Raw genomic sequence first — 16,632 nt, forward strand, 5'->3', positions numbered from 1 at the left:
CTGTACTTGTGGTGAGCACAGAGTAATGTACTGTGGAACCGCTATGTTGTACACCAGAAACTAAATAACATTGTATGTCAATTATACTTCATAAGTAAACACCATAATCAGAATCTTCAAAAAAGTATTGAAATAAGTAAAAATAAACTTAGTCATAAAATTGTTATTTTCTATCAACTAAATACTATCTAATTTAATTCTAATTTTATTCTCCAGATTTGCTATCACATTTCTGTAGTTTAGGCTATTTTCAGAGAAGAAAATCCCAAGGCATGGACCATTCTCCCACTTAATTTTAGAACCATTTTTATCAGTGATCTCTAACACTGCATTTCCAAGGGTCTTTCAGGAGCTCAGTATTTAAATATATTTGTCATTCTTTCCTCAAAAACCAGTGTGAATCACAGGAAACACTTACCTATAGTTTTCAAACTTCAAAATAGATTTGGGACTTAGTTCAGGTGATTTTTTTTTTTTTTAATTCTCAGGCTTTATTTGAAACTAAAATAATTTTAAAACTATCACCTCTCCCAACCATCCTCAGAAAGCCGGTGTTTGAACATCAAAGACATTATAGCTAAAGGTCACACAAAAACAATTTCAGAATGTTAAAACTGGAAAAAGTTTCAAATAACCAAGGAACTCATGGCATTCCTAGAATCACCTGGGAAAAAAAAAAAAAAAACAGAATAGGCCTGAGTCAACAATGGTATAAAACAAATAGACAAAGCATCTTGCTTTGATGCTCTGATTATTAGCACATCACACAATATCATCTCAAAACTATACCACTGCATGGCTTTAGTAACCGTCAAAAAAGAATCATTTGGATAGTCTAAAATGTAACTTTTTTCTCTTCTCTTCCACGAGTGTTTTGGACAGACACCCCAAGCATAAATAATACCAGTGATTCCCAAACTCCAGTCTGGGAACTGAACAGGATGAAGACAGTGTGTTTTTTAATCAATCTGAAGTGCAATGAAAATAAGGACACAATTGGATTATTCACAAAGCTAAATGTATTCCCCTTAAAGTTAACTGTCCCTTATTCTGAAATCATATACCTCTGTTATGTTTTAAAATGTCCTTTCTGAGATGATGGTATTTTTAACATCCTTATCTGGCAAAATAAACGTTGGCAATCTCTAGAGAGTATCCAAATAACTTAACATTTTTACTATTTATAAAACCTAAAGCTAGGGAAAACAAATATGGATAGTATTTGTTGAGGAAGAGAACAAGTTTTTCTAGGAAGAGCAGGCCCTGGAGCATGCAATGCCAAACTCCATTATTTCTGGAAGATTATGCTTAACATATAGTTCAAACAAGAGTTACCTTTCTTCCTATCCCACTCTAGGGACGGCTAGCGATTCCTTTCACAGTATCTCTAGTGTCTGTCCCACTTTTCTTCTGACACTGCTTTCTGCTAGTTAAATGTGAATGTAAAAATGATGGGGCACTTGTGTCGACATATCTCACAAAGCACTTTAAGAGGAAGGAGGTATAAGGTAGAATGAAATACTTTAGAACCCTTAGAATAGTAAAGATGAATGTGTAAGGAAAATAAATGACTTGGACAGAAGAAGTACAACCAAGGAGACAAAGTATTTATGACATACAGTCTCTAATCCAACAATGAATCCCATTGCCCGGTAGAGAGAGCTGGTGAGGTAGGATAGAAAATGTAGTTTCCACACAGAAGCAGAACAAGCCCAGATGCCAGGGCAGCCTCCACGAGCCTGTTAACCTCGGTTGTGCAGAAAGGATATCTAACTCAGACAGCAGAAACATTTCTCCCCCACCTCATGGGACTAAATTTAAAGGTAGGAAAGAAGGCTGGGTGCTCCCAAAGGATGTTTGTTTGTTAACTTTCTTTCTTCACTAAACAAAACCAGCCATTCCTTGTACCACTTTGATGACGACATAAGAGAAAGCAGCTTCCCAAATCATCCACTTCCTGCTATTCCAAATTGGGAAACAGAAGTTCTTCTCCTCAAAGGCACAACCAGGTGTTCCCCAAGTTCAGCTCCTCTAAGCTGGCTTTCATTTACACAATTGTCCTAAGACAGGATCATTCTGAAAATGGGTGGTGTCAAATTATGCATTTTGGGGGGGGGGGGTGAGGGAGATATACTTGAAATTTACATTTTTGCCGTTAAGTGTAGAGAGTTTTCTGCACTAAGTACATCTGACCCTTGAACAACACATGTTTGAACTGCATGGGTCCACTTATATATGGATTTTTTTCAATAAATCTATTGGAAACATTTGGGAGATTTGTGAGAACGTGAAATAACTCACAGATAATACGAACTGCATAGCCTGGAGATGTGGAAAAATTTAAGAAAAAGTTAGGTATGTCACAAATGCATAAAATGTATGTAGATACTATTTTAACATTTACTACCATAAAATATATACAAATCTATTATAAGATTTATCAAAACTTACACAAACCAGTATAGTCTGTGTAGTGCAGGTTGTACACGGCACCATTCACAGTTGAGAGGAATATAAACAAATATGAAGATGCAGTATTAAATCTTAATCACAAATTGTACTTCTATGATAATTTCTTAGCCACCACCTGTGGCTACTGAGGGGACATCAAGTGTTGTTGAGTATCCACTTAAAATGCCATGTGGCACTAATCATCCCTCCATGAGCACTGCAGTGAAAAGTGATCTCTAGAGATTCTGTTAGTAAAGTTTCAGGGCAGTAAAAAGTTATATATGCAGATTCTGACTGTGCTGGGTCAGCACCCCTAACCCCCCTATGTTCAAGGGTCAACTGTAGAATTCACATAGCTAAGCAAGTTATATGCAAGTTCTTGTGGGTCCCCAAAGATTCTGCACGCTGTTTATGGTATGTTTTCGTTGGGCAAGAACATCTTTTTGCTCCACACTCTCCAATCTTCCCATTTTCTAGGGCTTAATCCAAAATGAGAGACTCTTACTTTCGCTATCATAGAACCCAAGTGCAAAACGAAACTGATTAAATTCTCCTGGACACCAAATTAAAGCTCAGGTCAGATGCATTCAACTTGACAAGTCAGTTATGAAAGCAACTATTACATCTGTCTACATTCTAGTGGAATGAAGATTTATAATCCCTTCTTTTTGGTAGCCTTTAACTGAGATATCTAACATACAGAAATTATGTATTTAAGGGGTGCAACTTAATGTTTTCATATATATGAATACATTGTAGGAAAAATAAAAACAGCAAGCTAAATAAATATCCATACATAATTACTCTTTTGTGTGTTGACTAGTGTCCTCTTAGAAAATTTCAAGTACTCTCTCCTCAGTAGAAAATACTCAACTAAGGAAAATCTCTTCATTTAAGTGACCACCATGGCTATGGTATAATCGGGAGTGCATAAAATTAAAAGGCTTTGGTCAAATAACCGAAACTCAATACTCACAACAGATATACAGCATATATCAAAGTACATGGCATTAATAGTGTTTGCCTCATCAGAAGATACGGAACATAACAGCTTTTGCTCTCATCAATCTGCTACAGATGGCTTATCCTAACAACCAATTTTCCACTGTCCCTGCTGCTTATTAATTTTTCAAGATGTAAACCCGAGTGTACCTAGACCTCTCATGCACTATCACAAGGCAATCAATATGTCAAAATTTATTTAATAAGATTGCACTTGAACATTTTACAACTAGCTATTTTTAACTCTTTTCTTTAAGAACCCCACTTCTGCCAAAGGACATGATCGATTTCCCTATGAATCAGTCAGCTGGTTTCTTAATAAATAGACCTATTGTTTTTTAAATGAGAGACACAGGGGTCTCGGTTCCTTCTTACCTCCTATGGCTAAACTGGGGTTGGGCGGGGAGGTCCTTCTTGCCCACACACCATCTTGCCCACACACTCATCATAATGGCAAGATTACCTACTGTGAGCACTCAAGGAATGCTGACTGGAGACTACCATCACTGTACTAATTCGTTTACCTTATGAGTGTAATTCGGGGGGAAATGTACCTGGTTAATCCTACAAAGACAGCTTGCAGGATAATCACAGCACAGCTAGAAGAACCACCAAATGAAAAGCCCTCAGGAGCGCTGAACAGCAAGCTTTGCTAAACAAACATACTGATCATTCTTAAGGCTGTAGTTATATTTAAACCAATTTGCGTGGCAGTTCATTTCACAGAAATTACTTCATAGCTTCAGGAATCCCCTGTGAAATTAGCACTACCGATTTAAATTTCTTTTTTTTTTTTTTTTTTAAGCAGACTAATGAATAACGAACTGATCACTGAACCATCATGCCTTCATACAGACCTGCATCAGACCAGATTTGCTTATCTCACAGGTTGCCGATTGTCTTGCTAAAAATTAACATGTGCTCCGTTAAGGGACACTGCTACATTAGGAAGATAGGGAACAGAGAATTAAATCAGTGAGCAGGTCATTCATGGGACGGAAGATTTAAAATGAGCACCAGGAGCTAAAATTCTTAAGAAAACTAAACAGTAGGGCTCAAACCATTAACCTGATGGATATGCAGACCAGCTGTAGGGGAGAACCCCACAGCATTAATGGCAGCAATCTGGCTTCCTTGGAACCTTTTCCAAGCCCAGTGTATTCCTATCTATTCTCATACTAGAATTTATAACATTCCTGAAATCCAAGTAAGGACAAAGACTACCTTGCCAAATTTAGTGGGAGGCATGAAGGCAAGGTCACACTGGTAGTGAAGCAATCCTCAGCAACACATAGTCAATCATAGGCCATTAAGTGAGCACTTTTTTTAAAATAATGCCCCAGCCACCCTGGCTAATCAATCACTGCACCATTTCCCAGAGATCCTGGACTGAATGAATCCATGATCACTATACATTAGTTATCAGGACAGGGTAACTCACTGTGTACCAAGCACCGAACTCAGAACTGTATGAAAAGTATTTCATTCTAACATTAAGTTAGATACCGTCATCTTCATTTTATAAATAAGAAACCTGAGGCTGAGAGAAATGAACTGGCAAAGCCACTCAGTAAGTGTCAGAGCTCAGGTCTGAAGTCAGAGTTTGATTCAAGAGCTCTGTCCTTGACTATCATATAATCCTGTCTTCCAAGCCACTGAAGTTGGCACATGAGCTAAAACCCATGCAGAAAAGTCAGCAGACAGATGTTTTCATCAGCTTACACTTAACTACACTTAATGACTTTGAGCCTTACTTCACTCATTTGGAAAAAGTTGAAATCTTTCTCACCTCAGACGGTTGTTGCAAAATGAAAACAACTTAGTACATACAATTATGATAATTGTGATCTACAGTCTAGTGATTTCTGGATCTGCTACCCTTACACAGTAGGAGCACACTGCTATGTTCCTATAATGGTCATAATGGACTGGGGAATGCAATTGCAGATCCTGTGGTTCTCTGGGACAAGCGGAAGTCACCTATGGGCCTTTCTCAATTCTGATTTCTTGTCTTAAGAGGACATTTGTCAGAGTGAGTTGTATTCTACAGACAGGTGATTCTAACATACACCCTGGCTAAGGAGTCACCTTAACACTGTGCTGTGAAGTACATAAATTAGGAATTAAGATATTCAGGCTAAAAACCTATCTCAAATACTTACAGAGCATTGCACCCAGGGCTACCAATGTTCTAGAAAACTAGCACAGTGACAGCCTTACACATAATATCTATTCAGTAAACCTTATTAGTTAAGGAATCCCTCTCTGATGACGGACTTGAATTTCTTGGGTACAGTGAAAAGTAGCTAACCAGAGCTCTGGTACTTTGGTAACTATAACAGTGAGTCCAAATTCACTTCTCTGAATCTATCCTTGACACATAAAGGTAGAACAGGACAGGTTCATCTCCTGTTTCACACACGAAAGTAACCCATTCCTGACATCATTAAGAGAACTGAAACATTAGCCATACCACTGACAAAAAGCCACCCTTTCCAGTGGTGTACCAGTCATCAAACTACTAAAGAATAGATGGTACAAAAACGTTTGCATTTCAATAGAACTAGCTTTATTATTATTATTATTAAACAAAAGAAATGGTCTAAAAGCAAATGCAGATATGTACCGAGGGATGGACATGACCTGGTACTTACAGAGATGCTGCTGTGTCATAAATGAAAACAGAATGTTAGGAGAAAAATGATATTTCAGGTGATGTCTGTTTGAATAATCTGGAGACACAAGTGAAAGAAGGTGCTGTGCCAAGCAATCAGCAGGAACAAAACAGAAAACCAAATGCAACTACCAGCAGCTGCTTCCCGAGAACTATGTGCCGACAGCATGAGCACTGCCATCAACTCACAGTCTTCTCATTTTCCCCGTTTTCTATAATTTTCCTCTTCTTTTCATCTGTTTTCTTCTTGAAGATGTTATTTCGGTAAAACTGAAGTTCTTTGATGCTTTCGCTAATGTCATCAAGCGCCCTACAAGCAAACACATACTGATTTGAAATGTCCACAGAGGAAGTAATCAACAAGAGGACTTCTTACACAGTAACAAGACTTACAACAGTAAATGCCACTATCTGACATCATAAAGAGGAACATTTCAATAAAGCAAATCTAAGTTTTGTTTTTTTTTTTTTTTCTTTAAAGTGAGTTGGAGTAAAAATTTTCCTAAAATTTATCAAATAAAGTCTCCTAACTGTCCTATTCAAGATGGTGAAGTGTTCTATGGGGGGAAAAAAGAATTCTAGTGTCAAGTAAGTCTAGGAAAACCTAGATCAAGCATTCCTTTCTTGAACTTCTCTGCAAAGTATTTTATATACTAATGTGTATTGCGAATTTCCAAGGGGAGGCTGTACTACACACAGTGTTTCTAAATCTTAATCGACCACATTTGTGGAATAGTCATTAACAGCTCATGGAACAGAGTTTGGGAAACATGGTGCAATACTGACAGCCCTACACAAAATATATGGACATGTGCAAACATAACTCACGACTCAGTCATGATAAACATCATCAACAGTACCAAACCGCTACAGAGGATCTACTTCCTCTCTGGCAAAGATTTGTGCTACAACCAGCTAGAATAGCCTCTCTTCTACTCCAATATGCTGCTTCTCATCTGCTGAGGTCTGAAAATCAGGTAACCAAAATTATCTGAACCGTGTGCAGCTCAATCAGTAAGCTCTGTACAATAAGCCAAAGGCCTCTTCTACAGAATAAACTGCACTCATGTTAGTGCGAGAGTTTTATAATGGTTATTGCTGTGACTGAAGTGAGTTCTGCTTTCTTCCCTGGTCTTGGATATGCAGTAGAGAGCTCAGACTGTCGAATATACAATCTGACTAAATCAAGGTATAAGGTATCTTACCTACATCTTCAATCCAAAAAACATCTGAAAATCCAAAGGGCTTTTATGACTATGTGGCAAAACCTGATCTTAACATGAAGCTGTATATACTTCCTAGTAATGCCATTTGGTGTGCATATCCGTATGTTTTGCTGCAGAATCATCAATGTGTTTGATCATGGGATGCTTCTTCAGACCTTGTATGGCATATTATATAACGGCAAACACTACAGATACGCTATTACCAGTCTGAAGCTTGAAAAATTCTGAAAGACATCAAACCCTAATTGTTTCAGATTAGGTATTCTAAACCTGTGTTGCTGTGCAATGGTCAGTGTAATCTACCCCTACAAGGAAACACTAGAATACCAGGGTTTTTACAGCAGAGACTTGGTCTGTTTGCCTATAACCGTATGTAGGGACTCAGAACATGGATGAACTAAATAAATGTCCTCCATAGCCAGCTGCTAAATCCCCAATCAAGTCTTACGTTCCTCCTGAAAAATGACAAAATTTATTTTTAAAAAAAATTTTTTAAATAAAAAAGCCAGTACAGGACACTAGATAAACAAGATCTTCGAATTTCTTGTGTACCTGTGCCTGAGTCTATAGACATAATATAAAAAAGATCTGGAAAAAAAAAAAAAAACCCTCAAAAGTGTCCAAAGTAACTATATTACAAAGTAACTATGTTACACAACTGTCCACAAAGTGTTCTAATTAATTTTAAGTCGCTACAAGTATTCATATCCTTGTGGGGGAAGAATCTTAGTACTGCTCATTACTAGAAAGATTACAGACTGTTTCATCACACCTATAAACTAAGCTATCTTTTAGTTTTAAAACTGTGGTAAAGACATAAGATGCTGCATATCTCAGAACAGAATACTAGAATCCTGACCAGAATTCTTAATAATCTTAGCAAAAGAAGGTGATCTTTATGCCAATTGACCTTTATTTCCCCCTACCCTCCAAGAGAGGGCAGAAGAGATACTGTTTTAAGCAGTCAGGAATTCGGGATTATGTGCATGTCAAGCGCTTGGAAGGACCCAAACTTACCTGTGAGAGGCAGCCTTCTTTGGTGCAAATTCATATTCTTCTGGATACCAGCGTCTATACACAGCAAAAATGGAACTCTCAAAGGAAACTGTCTCAAATATACTGGATAATTACCTCCTTCAAGTTATTTATTAACACTGGAAACGGGACTTTGGGTTGTGACTATCAAGATGCTTCCTTGCAGGGGACTCTCTTCCACCCTCTCTTTATCCTATTCTCTTAGGGTAAGCTCATCCTTGTCTAGGATTCCTAGATCCATTCCATTCCAGCCCTCACCTCGTTTGTCATGGACAGGCAACCACCTGCTAGACCTCTCCACCTACAGATCCATCGGACACTTCTAATCAACATTTATAAAAACCACACTATCCTCAAGACCTCCCTGCTCCCATCCACCAAATCTGCTTTTGCTCCTATTTCCCCCTTTATCTTTCAATAGATTCATCATCCACCTAACTGTACAAAACAGAAACACTAGAATTGCTTTAGAGCTTTTCTTTCTCTACCATGCCAAGTGACCTTCTCAGTTGGGACGTTCTCTGCATCTTTCTCTGCAACCTAAGTGCCATATCCCTAGCTGATTCTTCTCTCTCCGATAAGGCAAAAGTCTCCTTTCTTACCTCCCTCTTTTCTTGCCACCTTATAATTAGAATGATCTAATCCTATCTACTCCTTCTACTTACACTTTTTTAAAGGAACCTATCCCTTACATTAACCATCTCAGCCCACCACACAAGCCCTATGCCATTTGGCCTGAGATCCCACCTTTTCCAAAGTGTGTGCTTGGAACTCCCACATTGATGAACTATTTAATTCCCTTATCCTCCCGAGCCCTCATTTCTTCATCCTTCTGCCCGTTCTCTGGAATCCTCCCTCCCTCTTTACTTAAATGGCAGGAAAACATCTACTCCTCTTCAAATCTCAACTTAAATTTCCTATGTAAAGCTTTCCCCAATTTCCCATTCCTTCCTCCAACATTTAGGGAGGGGTGCCTTTCCCCTTGGGTGCTTTCAATATTCAATATGCACATTTCCATTACAGAAGTCACCACACAGTATATGTGTCAGGTGTGTTTTTTACACATCTGTCACCCCACTAGTTTCTACGCCATTTTAAGGCTTTTCATCTGTCATGTTTCCAGCACATAGGCCAATGCCTGGCACAGAGTGGTGCTCAATAAACTTTCTGGACTAATGAAATTTATACAAAAGATTTTTGACATTGTTTCCCCCATTTCTCACCGGTCCAGAATCAATTAAGGACCTGTCCAAGTGAGAAAGGGATGAAGTTACTCACCCACTGGGCACCCTCAGTTCTACAGTTCAATTACTTTCCACAAATTCCCAATTAAAACATGCTAAATGAGGCAATTTAATGTGTCCTAAATATAGCCCTTACCTGCACAGTTCTTTAACAGTGCTCACATCAATTATTCTATAATGAAGATGTTTCATGAACTGGGGCATGTATTTGTCAAGAAACTTCTTATCTGCATGAACTGAATTTCCTAGAAAGACACGAAGCATACCGCATCTGTGTATTTCTAGCAATATACAACAGGATATAAAAATTCATTAACTGGTATGGAAATGGAGATGATTTTTTTTTTTAATTCAGATAATTCCTAAAAGCATCCCAGAACTTTTAAATCAGGTTTGAGTGCATCTGATTTGGTTACAAGTACGGACTTCTGAGTATTTAGTCAGTCTAGCTCATAATACATTTATAAACAGCCTCTCTACGGACAAAAGAATAAATCTATCATTCCACATACTTAAAATAATGCACAAATCTATTTGTTACTTTCTCAGATCATACCAGATGTGCAAATTTTCTCCCAGTGTCATGAAATCCACACTATTAACACTAAAAACTTAACTGAACCACGTTAAGTAAATAAACCTTTATTCACATTCCAATTTTAACAAATCATATCCATATTCATGTTTCCATACAGTAATTTATATAAAAAACACTAAATTTCAAATAAGTACTTTAAAATAGACACCAGCCACACTAGCTAGAGGGAAAATATATATACAATATATGCTCTAGGAGGTAAAGTTAAACTTTTTTTTAAGTGAAATTTAAGGAAAGTGTAAGTTATTACATCAATTACATATACAAATACAAATACACCTCCACAGATCATTAACTTTTCCCTGACAATGGCAGGACTTTCAAAATCCTAGTAGAACCAGCCTGGTTTCTTTAAGAAGTCAATGTTACACAGGAAAAAAATTAAAAAATAAAAACAGGTGGACATTTTAGATTAAGAGACTGAAGAGACATAACCAAGTAGAATGCATGAGTCTTGATTGAGTCCTGGTTCAAAAACAATTAGACATTTTGCATGTGGACCAGATCTCAAACGGTATTACTGAATTATTTTTAACTACCTTAAACATGATATTGATATTGTGGCTACACAAGAACATGTCCTTACTCTGAGGAAATGCTTGATGAAGTACTTAGGAATGAGACATCAAAACGCTTGCAATTTACTTTCAAATGTCAAACAAACAAAAAAAAAAAAAAAACCAGAGGGAAAACAAACATGGCGCAAGGGTAACCGTTACTAAATCCAACTCTCCTGTACATGTGAAATTCTTCCATGATAAAAATAGGAGAGGAAATATTATTGAGTGAGTCTATGTACCCCAGATCCCATGTCGGGTTTCAGGGCATTTCCCCAATACTCATGTTACAAATTACACAAAGAAACGTGAACACAAAATTAAGATGTATAATCCAAATCAGGGTAAGTGAAAGGCATGATGGTCTTAGCTGATCTTTCTGGAACTGCAGTCTCTTGAACCACTACAATGGAAGACTATCTACAAGGTATACATAGGATTGGATTTTACCTGCAAGTGGACAGAGCCCCGGAGGAGTCTGCTGTCGTACAAAGGACAGAAATTCATACTCTGCCTGCTGCAATGTCATTGTACTCTCCTTCACTGCCTTGGTTAGACCAGACTGCAAGAGAGAATCCCCAGCCCCCACCAGAAACACATCAAGTCAGTTTTCAAAGGCATCCAGAAATGAAACTTCACTTCTAAAATGGGCAAATATAACCATAGATGGACCATTTATAAAGCACAAGTTCAAACTGAAACTGCCATCTTTGCACTGATTTTTTTTTTTTTCTTAAAGAATCCAGGTCATATAAGCTATGTTCCTGATTGTTAATAGCATTTCCACACAGTCAAAAAAGATGGTGCTCAAAGTCCAAGGATATAAGCTCTGGGATGAAACAACTATTAACAGGTGAGCAGCACGCCCCCTTCTCTGAAAGTTGATGTCTAACCTTATCCAAAAGACTGATTTGAGCAATGCTTGACAATCCACAATGCGTTCGCGACAGACTGAATGCAGGAGAGGAAAAAAGAGAACATTCACGAGGAGATGATCTCGAGAGGTCCCAAAGATGACAGGTAAACAAGCAAGCAGTCTCCCAGGCTCGCCAAGCAATCTTCCTCTAACCCTTTTTAAAATCCCATCCAACAATGGTATAGGATTCAGATGTGGGAGCAACACGCTTGTTACTGATCCCCAAAGCAGCACTCCTGTTATTTGGTAATGTTACCTTCCCATGATGCTCCTTACACCAATCTGACATGCTGTCCAGTAACTCATCTGGCTGTTTTATAATCAGGTTAGGACCCTGTGGATGGGAAAAGCCATTAGTCATCCAGAATCGACAGGGATAACCGTGGTTTCTGAGGTAAAGTTTACGCTGCTGTCAGGATTAAATATATAGATGGCAGAGAAAGAGATGAGGGCCCTTTGTTATCTAAGTAGTCCTTATTCATTCCAGCACTGTTTACAATGACAAAAAGGAATGACTGAACACACACGCACACATACACACCTCTGAAAAGTGAAATGCCTATTAACAGAGGACACTGGTAGTCTATCAATGGTCAGCAAACCATAGCCCCAGCCTTTGTATATTTTTGGTTTTTTGTTGTTGTTGTTTTTTACTATCAGTAAGCTAAGAATTATTTTTACATTTGTAAAGAGTTGTAAAACAAACATGTGATAGGTAGTATGTGGCACTCCAAGCCTAAAATATTTACCATTCAGTCTTTTTTTTAGAAACTGCTTGCCAACCTCTAATTAGGAGTTCATTTTGGAAAGTGTCTATATTGCCAAGTGAAAAAAGCAATTGCAGAACAGTATATACGTGCATGTGATTTCATGTACACATGTTAAAAAAAAAAAACATACATTTATATATGCATACAAAATGCCAAGAAAATACACAAGTTTTGGGGAATAGGATGCAGCAGCAGAACAGGGCAAAATACAAATAGAGTTCGGATAAAGTTATACTGCTTAATTTTAATGGCACTTTTAGATCAAAAAGTTAAAAAGGTAACTGGTGGGCAGCCTGGGTGGCTCAGCAGTTTAGCACCGCCTTCAGCCCAGGGCCTGATCCTGGAAACCCGGGATCGAGTCCCACATTGGGCTCCCTGCATGCAGCCTGCTTCTCCCTCTGCCTGTGTCTCTGCCCCTCTCTTTCTCTCTCCTTCTGTGTCTCTCATGAATAAATAAAATCTTAAAAAAATAAATACATTTTTAAAAAGTCTTAAAAAAAAAAAAAAGGTAACTGGCAACATCTGGGGGGATAAAAAAGCAACACTTGGTCCCAAATTCTCTGTTCCACTTAACAGAACACAGAACTTCTGAGTGTCTTAGGCAGAGTCCCAGCAATAACAGAAGCCTGACTGGTGGCATTAAAACAAGTCATCTTGGGCATAGTTTCTCCTGTATGATAGTGATAACAAACCGCCCCCCTTTCCTCAACGGGATGTTTAACAAGATAAAAGAAATTACAGACATCAAAGTTCTTTGAACTTTTTGGAAGAAAAGTACTTTATGAATCCAAGGCATTATTCCTACTAAGCTGGTAAAAATAGTTTGTGATCCCTGAGAGAGATGGCTCGAATTTGACTATCTGACATCTTACAACTAACAAGGAATTTCAGCTAAATAAGAAAACTGGTCAAGGCAATCTTTTAAGAAGCAAAAAACTTGCTCTGATGACATGCTTTTTAAAAAACCAAAAACTTCATATTGGAAAAAAAAAAAAAAAAAGCAACAAAAAAAACGTTTTTAACAAACTATGATGGGAAAAGCAAACTATTAATCTAAGGCAATCTAACTTATTCTAGGTCCCAGTTTGGCACACTAAGCTACCTACAGAAAAATTTTCAGGGTAGGATGTTTGTTCTTCTACCAGCATAAAACATTTTCCTCAGACTCATACACAAGAATAAAACATATTTTCCACAGAAATGACACTTTAGTGCCAACAGCCCCTGAGCATTTTTTTTTTTTTTTTAACATTCTTATCCTCATCTGACTGAGTCTATTTACAAATGCTACACTCATCTGCAGCTGTGTGAATACAGACCCAAATTTCCTCCAGGGTACATATTAACTAACTGGTCCATTAAACTGTCAGTATTTCACATTATATCAACAGTCTAAAGGAAAAACTCTTCTTCAGCCAAGGGTAAGTAGGGCTCACAAAATAAAGACACTTCTCTTCACTATTCATCCGCAATAAATTCCAAGTGACAGGAAAAAAACAACCAAACCTAAAACGCAGAACTTTATTTATATAAAGCTAAAAAAAAAAAAAAAAAAAAAAAAAAAAAAAAAAACCACAGGAGCTACTTGTTACAATGAGAAACACCAAGTCTCATGATTTTCCTCCAGCTGATGTAGCAAGTGGTAACTCCAGGATGTAGGCCTGATACTCCACAAAAGTAGCAATTCATCTATACAGGCCTTCTCCCATCCCTTGCTTACTAAGTGGAAGTCTTACTGTAGATTTATGAAATCCACTTGATGTAGGGAGCACATCATTCCCGCTCTCTGGGAACTGATTCTAACAGGACTAACCTTTTCCCACAAACATCCCTACTGTGTTCCTATTCTGGAGTTCCTTAGGGCCTCTGAAACTGCTGACAATATGAGACTAGGGACCAATTCCAGGCCCACTACCAATCAGATGCCCTCGCACACTTCTCAAATGCCTCTTAAGTGTCCAAAAGGCAACAGGTGTGCTATTCTGCTTAATACTTCAGTTAAAAGCAGCATGTTAAAACCTTAATCATGCCCAATAAATCAACAAGAGACTATTCTGATTCTTTATCAACAGGAATTCCAAAGTCTTACTACAGATCTAGACAAGCACACATCCTCGTTGAGAAGGCAGAAACTGGACACAGAGAGTCAAGTGAAAATTAAGGTGACAATATAGGTTTAAATAAGGTGACAATATAATTCTGGCATGAGTCACTAACCCTGATACAATAGCTGGTTGTCTTCTTATTGGTTAGAAACACTTTATTCAAACTGCCTGGGATAAATTCCTGACTCCCCCAGTAATGAGCCAGGTGGCCCCGCGCAAATTACCCAATACCTCTGTGCCAAAACGTCCTTCTCTATAAAATGAGTATTAACTACCAACCTTATAGTTGTTGTGAAGACTGAGAGTAGAGATGTGAAGCACTTAGAACTGTGCGCAGCACACAGTAAGGTCTCAGTAGACGAGAGCATTATACGTTTCTGTAACTTTGGGCGTGGATTATTGAAAAATAACCAGATTGTGAGATAGACTACTTTGGTTCCAGAAGTAACCCTACTATGACCTAGCATATTCCTTTGGAAGTTAACCTATATGTACCTCAGTTTTATTATTATTACTTTTTTTAAATAAAGAGATGTGGGGGGGGGGGGAGAAAGGATTTAGGTTTCTAATACTCTATAAACAGTATGACTGGATTACACGGCATCACCTACTTCAGCCAAAATGTTGAGATCAGAGTCAGTTATCAGACAGGCCATCTCAATAATCTGGTCCTTCTCAATGTCCAATCCTGTCATCTGCAATCAAAAACAAATATGAAACACACAAAACCATCTTCCCGGTCTATTTTTCTCAATTTCATTTAACAGTAATTCCCTCGAGCATATTCCATTTATATCCCATTGCCAGGATAAAAGACAATAATGCTTCTCTGGCAAGCCCCCGAGGCACTAAACATGAGTCATTTATTCCATAAATATTTACCAAAGGCCTGCTATATGTCCGGCACCCCGGTTCTACTGTGGGACGGATGCAAAGTCAGCAAAATTGAGTGCTGACAGCATTCAATTTGGTGAGAGTTAGACAACTCCCATCACTACATCCCCGCAGTTCACAAAGTTTTCGTGTCAATGACGCGCCTTGATCTCCACCACCATCGAGTGTAGAAAGCACTGCTGTTACCCCCATTTCCTAGGTAAGAAAACTGAGGTTCAACCGAGGAGGGGGGAGGCTTCGGCAGGAGTGTGGAAACCCCAAAGGGATCAGAACTGGGTTCTAGTCCCCACTCAGGACCTAACAGCGTGACCTTGAAGGGGCTCCATCCTCTCTCCGGGCCTCAGTTTTCTCGTTTGTGGGAGAAGAGGTAAGGCTGAGTCATCTCTGGAGTCCCGTCCGGCTAAACCAAGCCAGGGTCCCGGGAGGCTGCGGAAGGGCGGGGGGGCGGGGCGGGGGCGTCTGGGGTCCAGCCCAGGGACCCCGAGCCCCGAGCGGCCACGGCGGCGGGGGTCGGCACCCGGGCGGGAGAGCCCTACGGAGGAGCCGTCCCCTCGGGAAAGCAAGCGCACAGCCCGCCCCGCCGGCCCGCCGCCCCCCACCTGCCGCCCACCTGCCGCCCACCTGCCGCCCCGGGCCCCGCCGCTGCCCCGCCCGCCCGCCCGCCCGCCTGCCCTCGCCCCCGCCCCCGCCCGCCGCACTCACCTCCAGGTCCACCCAAACCATCCGCTGAGCCATGCTCTCCCCCGCCGCCATGGCTGCGCCACCTTCGCGGACACCTCGCGACCCGAACCGCCCGCGGCTCCCACCCACACCTCGCAACAGCCTGGAGCCCAGGGAGCCGCCTAGCATCACCCGGCGCGAGCCGCCGCGGCCCCAGCCTCGCAGCCTCGCAGCCTCCCAGCCGGCGCGGGCGCGGGCGCAGGCGCGATGGTCGCTAAACGTCGCAAACCCGCGGGGAGGCGCAGGAGCCCAAACCACAAGCCCCAGCATCCAGTGCGCCGGCGGGCCCTGCACAGCCCGGCTCACCTGCCGAATGGGGTCATGGGATTTGGAGTCTCGCGCGGTGTTCCGACCGCTTTCCCCACCCCCGCCACGTGTTTTCGGATGTTACTGGACGCGCATGTTTTCCTGAACTAAGTTTATTCGTTTCGCAGAGTTAT

The 16,632-nt window shown here is 40.0% G+C and overlaps 1 protein-coding gene across 2 annotated transcripts; it reads right to left on the minus strand.

Annotated features, from left to right (window-relative positions):
• Window positions 1-5,999: 5,999 nt before the first annotated feature.
• REXO2 (RNA exonuclease 2) lies at window positions 6,000-16,412 on the minus strand. 2 transcript variants are annotated; one of them, XM_025465466.3, is made up of 7 exons: window positions 16,175-16,412; window positions 15,190-15,273; window positions 11,960-12,037; window positions 11,238-11,349; window positions 9,769-9,877; window positions 8,371-8,424; window positions 6,000-6,437 (listed from the first exon to the last, which is right to left on the minus strand). In XM_025465466.3, the coding sequence occupies exons 1-7, from the start codon at window positions 16,319-16,321 to the stop codon at window positions 6,308-6,310; spliced, it is 714 nt and encodes a 237-aa protein (XP_025321251.1). In that variant the 5' UTR covers window positions 16,322-16,412; the 3' UTR covers window positions 6,000-6,307. The 2 variants fall into 2 exon arrangements, with proteins under 2 accessions (XP_025321251.1, XP_048965899.1); XM_049109942.1 differs by lacking the exon at window positions 8,371-8,424 and having other exon boundaries at window positions 16,175-16,407.
• Window positions 16,413-16,632: the final 220 nt, after the last annotated feature.

The sequence above is a fragment of the Canis lupus genome, chromosome 5 (assembly GCF_003254725.2).
Source record: "Canis lupus dingo isolate Sandy chromosome 5, ASM325472v2, whole genome shotgun sequence".
NCBI classification, from domain to species: Eukaryota; Metazoa; Chordata; class Mammalia; order Carnivora; family Canidae; genus Canis; species Canis lupus.